This window comes from Salvia splendens, chromosome 8 (genome assembly GCF_004379255.2).
Source record: "Salvia splendens isolate huo1 chromosome 8, SspV2, whole genome shotgun sequence".
NCBI lineage: Eukaryota > Viridiplantae > Streptophyta > Magnoliopsida > Lamiales > Lamiaceae > Salvia > Salvia splendens.
In genome coordinates, this window is record NC_056039.1 from 22,723,023 (window position 1) to 22,730,580 (window position 7,558).

The 7,558-nt window shown below is 39.8% G+C and overlaps 1 protein-coding gene across 1 annotated transcript; it reads right to left on the reverse strand.

Annotated features, from left to right (window-relative positions):
- Positions 1-1,399: 1,399 nt before the first annotated feature.
- LOC121745919 lies at positions 1,400-2,146 on the reverse strand. Its single transcript, XM_042139865.1, has one exon. It carries the CDS (start codon positions 2,144-2,146, stop codon positions 1,400-1,402), a length of 747 nt encoding a protein of 248 aa, XP_041995799.1.
- Positions 2,147-7,558: the final 5,412 nt, after the last annotated feature.

Here is a 7,558-nt window from a genome sequence, read left to right on the forward strand (position 1 = left end):
CATAGCCTTCCTCATCCTCATCAATATCATCGTCCTCCGGGTCCTCCGGCTCCAAAGAAGTAGATCCTTCTTCTTCATCCCCAACCTCTTCATCTTCTGATTATTCATCCACAAGCTCTCTTTCTTCAACCACTGTCTCCAATCTGCCTTTCCCTTTCCCCGTTTGGCTCTTCCCTTATCTAGATATGGATGTGGTTCTTGAGGCTTTCCTAGAACTTGTTGAGGTAGAAGTTTCTTTTATTTTCTTGGACCTAGACCTAGTATAACTGATAGGCTCTCCAATGCCTGACGCCTCGTACACGGTATCCCAATCAAGCGAATCTCCATAAAAAACCATATCATTTCCTTCACCTTCACCACCGTCGTACTCTCCAACCAACCACTCGTTACAATGATCAAGGTAATCGAGTGAAAGAGGATCGAGTTCATTTCTTTGTTCGTACCTCTCATACAATTTTATATTATATTTGACATAAACCAAATCATGTAACTTCTCATGCTCGAGCCTATTTCTCTTTTTTGTATGAATCTGCCACATAAATATAATAATAGGTTTATAATTATAATATTATATTAGAAGTTTAAAATTGAAAACCAAAATATAATAAAAGATTTGTCAATTACCTGCTCAAAGACACTCCAACTACGCTCACATCCTGACTACAAGTCAAGCTTAAAACTTTCATCGCGAATTTTTGCAACATAGGAGCTGAGGCGCCATGCAAACTCCACCAATTAGCTACAAAGCCAAATAGAGTACCTAGATTAGAAATTAGAACGCATAAATTTAATAGAGAATTAAGTGTAAAGATTCAGACTAGGAGCCAATTCTTTAAGTTGCTCTTTTGCAATTTCATCATCAAATAAGTCAGATGCCGCTTTGTAAATTTCCAGCTGCTTCATTGTCTCTTTTTGATCTTCTTTCTTTGGCACCGCTCGGTTGATACATTCAAACAACCCTGAAGTTATCTCAGCATCAAATCACATTTCCGGATGATCATAATAGATGACCGGAATCAAAAAGTGGTCAACTGCATGCAATATGGCCTATGGAGTTGGAAATTCCACCTTCTATCAATTTTCTCGAAAACATTGGAGTATCTATGCTCAAGGCCACTAAAAGACTTCGTGATTGTTTCTTTTGCCTTCTCCATTGCCTCATAAATGTAGCCCATTGCCGGTTTGCCTTCAGCATCCACCAATCTAAGAACCCCTACAAGGGAGCCATGACTTTAAGAGTGTACACCACGTTCTTCCAAAATGGAGAATATTGTGTTGTTCTAGATGCTTCCTTCCCCTTAGCTTCTTTTGAAAGCTTGTTTTGGGTCCACTCATCAGAAACAAACATTTTCCTAATGTTATATTTCTCATGTTGCAACCTTTCTAATGATAAAAAGGGTTAAGCAAACCGAGTGATGGCCGGCCTCACCAAGTCCTTCTTCTTTGTGAAACTTCTCAACAGATGTAAGGTAAAACCGTTGCTATAAATATAGCTAACAAGACTAATGGCCCTTTTAATGGTTCTTTGAATGACCGGAATCTTATCAATGTCCTCAAGCATGAGGTCTATGCAGTGAGCTGTACATGAAGTCCAATAAAGATGTTTTCTCTTTTCCATCATCTTTCCGACGGCTACATAGTTACTCCCATTGTCAGTAACTACTTGGACAACATTTTCTTCGCCGATCTCCTCCATGACGGAATCAAGCAACTCAAACAGTTTTTCCCCTATTTTCACAAAGCTACATGCATCAACAGATTTAATAAAGACCGACCCACTAGGAGAATTAACCAAGAAGTTAATAATAGTCCTTTGCCTCCGATCAGTCCATCCATTTGACATGACTGTGCATCTATAAAGCTTCCATTCGTTCTTCTTGTTCTTCATCAATGAATCTGTATATTTGATCTCATTCTGTAAAAGGGGAACTCGAATGTCATGGTAGCTAGGAGCAAGCAAATACTTGCCAAAGTCACCAACTGCATGGAGCATATCTTGAAAGCTTGGCAATTGAATCAAGTTGAATGACAAGCCCGTTTGATACCAAAAACGAGCAATATATTGATGAACTTGGGTTACAACTTCTTTGTCAGTAGATTCCCTCACATTCAGCTGCCTCAGCCTCTCTTTTTTTCGCTTTTGCATCGCTATCTCGGTATTTCTAATATACAAATCCATAGGCCCTTTCAGAGGACGATCTGCTTGCTTTTGTGTTTGACCTAGGTCTCATGGCATCTTCATCTTCATCATCATTAAAACCTAAGCACCAAGATCAACATGTCTAGATGAATGACTAGACACAGGAAGACGACGACTCCCGAACAATTGGAACAAATGATGTGGAAGGATTCAAAAATGGAATATATGACAAGTATATCCCAAAGAGCTATCGTAAGGCGAAAGAATTCGAGTTCTATAATCTGAAGCAAGGCCAAATGTCGGTGACAGAGTATGACAGGATGTTTTGCGACATGGCTCGATACGCTCCAACTCAAACTAATAATGATGAGAAAATGGCCGAGAAGTTCTATGGCGGTCTGAGGCATGAGATCCGAATGACATTGGCCAGTCATGGAGGACTAACCTATCTTGAGTCCCTTAGCCGTGCACTTGATATTGAGGCTGCTATGCCTGAGGAGAGACATGTGGTGAATGTTGCACCAAACTCTTCTCCACCAAAATAGAACTTGCGGGAGAAGAGAAAGTGGGATGGGGACCAGGCCCCATATGAGGACAAGAGGCAACCACCTGCCCAGAAACCACTACAGAATGGTGGAAGGCAGATCGCTCCCTATCAAGGGGGCGAATATCGACCAAGAACTCCTCAATGCGCTAAGTGCTCCAGGATTCACTTCGGAGAGTGCAAAGCTAGGACTAATGGATGCTACCACTGTGGTGGGTATGGTCATTTTACCAAGGAATGCCCAAACAAGAAGGCTAGGATAGGGGTAAGGCAAAACCACCAAGTTCCACGCCCACAACTGCAAGCAGTTCAGGTTGAGCCAAAAGGGGACCCAGCTCCGCCGCCACACTCACAACAAAACTATGGCTATGCGAAAGCTACTTGGGAAGTGGAAGATGAGGTGGAGGAGAATTAGCCGGAGTTGGTTACACAGAATAAGCAAATTTCGGGACGAAATTTTTGTTAAGATGGGTAGAATGTAACGCCTCGACTTTTTTTTCTTTCTCCTTATAGTTGTTCTCGAAAGGACGTCGTTTGTTTAAGCCGAATATCATGGTTGTTTCTTTTTATTGAATAAAATAAATATTTGCGTTTTATCGATCAAAAGTATTTTCGATTTACGTTTACTATTTGGAATAACACCAAAGTAGTAAATGTTTAAAATAGTACTAAAGTTAACTCTAATAAAATGAATATATTTGGGTCTACCAAATATATTATCAGAGCTCTTTGTTTTAAATAAAATACAAGTTGGGCTTCGCAACTAAATGAATAAATGAATGAGAGGGCCCAAATTCTTCCATTGTTTTTCCTCATGTATTTTTTTTTCACTCTCGAGTTCTTGAGAAATCTGTTCAGCTCCTTACAGTTACTTTGCAAGAGATTAATTCCTCCATAAATATGATTAAATCCTGCAAATTAAAACCACCGTTAATACCATTCATTTCCATTTAGTGACAATTAACCCAATTGAATTGCAATTAACACAATTTATTTCAATCAATTCACCAAGCAATTCGAAACAGTATGTACTCCTCTCTCTATCCCAACGTCCTCATCACACAGTCTTGGACAATCAAATTCAGAGAGTTAGTAAGAAAAGAGAGAGAGCTAGAGGTGGGCAAGAATTTGGAGTTCGTATTCAATCATTTCAAGAATTCACATATCGAAAGGTATAATTCTTTCCCTTTTCAAACTCTTCTTTTTCTTCATGAATGGCATAGCATTCATATTTCGAACAGTAGCATCAAATCGGGCACCCTCTTAATGTCGTAACTCAAAAACACTAGAAAGAACATAATTGGAATATAAAGAACTTATCTTTCGGGGTCGTTCGGTTGTAAACGAGGGCTATCTGGTTTCTTTCGGGGTGAATCGGGGTTGTTTTGGGGCTGTTCGTGCTTAGTCGGGGATGCCGAGTGGTTGAACAGGGGCTTCCGAATAGCCGTTGATGGAGAACTGAGAGGATTGATGGACTGCTCCTCGAACTGGACAGCGGCGATGGCGGAATGGCAGCAGCGGCGACGGCGTGATAAGGCCACAGAGCAGCGACAACAAGGTGCCTGACTCGGCACTGCTGTTTGGCTGCGGTGGTTCCACGTTGGTGGATTGTGAACGGCGACAACCCCCTCTAGCTGAAGCAGCGATTTCCGCCAAGGAGACAGCAGTGGCGGTGGCTGGCGAGGGCTGACCCGGCGAGCAGGGACAGCAGCGACGGCGTGATATCGGCGGCATGGAGTCGTGAGGAGGAAGGCGACAGAGTTTGGGTTGCCGATTTGGGATATCTTGAGAAAAACTGAAAGGAGGGCGGCGAAGGTTTTGAGAGAAAGAAAGAGTAACCGAGATGGTGGAAGGGAGTAGTTGGATCTTTTTGTTTGGGCCTCACAAATTAAATTGGAGATATAAGGTGGGGAAATAATTAAGCCTTAGACTTTTAATTAATTTTGGGCTAAAGGAAATTAAGTACTTTGGCTCTAGTTTAATTAAAATATGTGGGCTGCTGCCAGGATTTAAATTGTTGGGCTGAAATTAGTGTTGAAGGTGTTACGTACGGATGGAGGGCGCGAATGGCCGGCAGGCGTCGCCAGCGACGCCTTGGGAGGCCGCCAAAATTTGAAAAGGAGTTCAAGAAGACGTTCTAAAACCACGACAGTCTAATTTTCTTTTCCGAATAATTGATTTAAGGAGCGAAGGATAAAATGAACATCCAAGTAGAATGCATGCATTGTAGAATGCATGCATTCTTTTTAGTTACTTGTGTTTTTAGGCTAATTTAGCATATTATATTGTTTGTGAAAAGGCTATCTCTGCGAGCAAGTTGAGTTTGGAGTAAGAAATCTCAAGTTAGGGATTTTAAGCGAACGAGGTAGGCTTTCTTTTAAATAAAGAAAATATCTTTGAAGTATTTAAATTCTCAGTATGTTTTGTCTTGCCATGTTTTATTTTGAGCATTGCATATCTGTTTGTCTAGAAAGGGGTTGACTCTACTAGACCAGTTTAAAGTAATCGAATTTGGGTTTGAGTGTGGGGTGAGCCCATACTCAGGCTAGTGTACACCAGGGACCGTGAGCCATCTTTCGAGTTGGCCGGTCATTGTGACCGTGGAATATGGCCACATTCCCGGCACGAAGAAAAATTTCAGATATGGTAATTGCTCCAGGAAAAATAGATCATGATCACAGTTTTTACAGAGAAAGATTTTAGTGTTCTCGGGCAGTTTAAATAAAACCCGAGTTCACTCAGTGATGGCTTGACAAAACTAGTAGTGTTATGGAAAAATATTTGGTATGTGCCTACTGAGTATATCAAATACTCAGCCCTGCATGTGTTTTCTCTATGTGCAGGTTGAGTGGTGATGACGATGGGTGGTGTTGAGCATAGAAGACATATGTTCTTTAATAGTGATTTGGATGCATCGTGTCTCCATACATGATGACATTCGCTCTTGGATGCTTCCGCTAAAATAGTATTTCTTTTGAGTTTATGCAATTGTCGAGATGATACTCTAATTTTATTCAAGTTATTTCAATGAATTCGAGCCAAGTCCAGTTATACAATTGTTTACCCCTTTCTTCCCCGCTTCTTAAATCCCCCATTAGTCACGATCAACCGTTCTTTCAATCCTTAGAAAGGGCGGGCGTGACATCTATTTATAAGTTATGTGTTGACCCGGTCAGAGATCCATGGAGGTTTGGATTTGGGCCAGGCTTATTTGACTTTAAATAATTAAATTGAGCCTCAATTTAATCTAAACAAAATAAAATATTATTGTCAGCCACTACAGTATAATTACATTGACTGTCCATCTAAATCCGAAATTATAAGTAACATGAGCTTCCTCTTTGATTTAATTATTTCTCGCGCTTAGGAAATAAATGTCCATTAAATAATTGAAATCAGTTGTTGACTTAATTAATTAACATTCACTTCATCCTTGAAAAATATGAACTATTTTCTTATTAGTTTGTCCCGAAAAAGTATAAACTTTCTAATTTTGGAATAGTTAAACAACACATTACCCTTGGCCCTTGCACATCATTTTATTTACAACATATACCATTTCACTACACTATTAATGATATGGAGCCCACTTTCCACTAACATTACTTACACCACCCTTTAACTCTATCTTACTTTATCAATTATACATTAAAATTTGTGCCGAACCAAATGTTCATACTTTTCAAGGACGGAGGGAGTATCTTGTTCCAAGAGTGGACTAAGCTTGAAATTCTTATTTATTATTCGTGGAATAAATTCCAACTAGCTAGGTTATGAATAATAAAACTTTATTCCAAGTTCCTCTTGAAGACATTATCAAACCAGACTCATTACGACGTGATTCAACATAATTGCAATCCTAGCAGCACTAGATACTGATCACCATTGTCCAAAATATAAGGATTATTGGATTGCAAAAAATCCGCACTTTCTGATAGATCAAAGTAATGCATAATGAATATCATATTCGCAATGCTAAATATATTGATTAAAAAATGTTGATAATTGACACCTTCGTCTTTTAGCAGATAGCAATAAAGACATGTCTCTCAGTAGATGTATCCGGTGCTAAACCACACTAATGTCATCTTATTTAGTTAAAGCTTAGAAATATAAGGACTAACACTTCAACCCCATACCCCAAATTCGACAACGAATTTTCCCGCCTAACTCTACCCGATGTTGATCCCAAGCCTACGTCGGCACTGGATTTGTGGTTGTGGATAAAGGAGGACGCGAGGGCTTTCATCGTTCAAGAACCCATCGTCATTCGTTCGCCGTCCTCGTCTTCAACTATTCGCTCAAATTACTTTGTCTGCCACATTCGAAGTTCAAGAGAAAAATCAGAGTTTTTGAAAAGTTCATAACTTTAAGGCAATTTGCCAAATCAGATTTAACAAGACACTAGCTTAAAAAGACATGCCATCTAGCTTCGTAGCCAAAACACTCGGCATGGGAAAACGGCCCAGAGTTATAAATTCATGACTTTATATGTTACTTTCGTAGTTCATGGGAAAAACTAGAAAATGAAAAAAAGTTTATGACTAAGTTTACCCCAATCTATATTAGGCTCACATTATAAAGCTCATCCACAATACTAGACTAGCGCCCGCCCTAGCCGCTGGCTAGCGGCCAGGGTGTGCTGCTAGTCCATTATTGCAATCAGCAAACGGAATGGACGAATGAGAGGTCGGGCGTTAGCCTATATCTCTCTGCCTATTATGCGGCGAGCAATCAGCTTACTCCCGAAATTTAATTTAACTTTTTATTTTATTTCAATTCTATATATACAGCTCGCTGCACTTCATTTTATTCACACCACCTATTTTAACGATTATGTTTTCATTCTCTCTCATTATCTGTAGATAAAAATA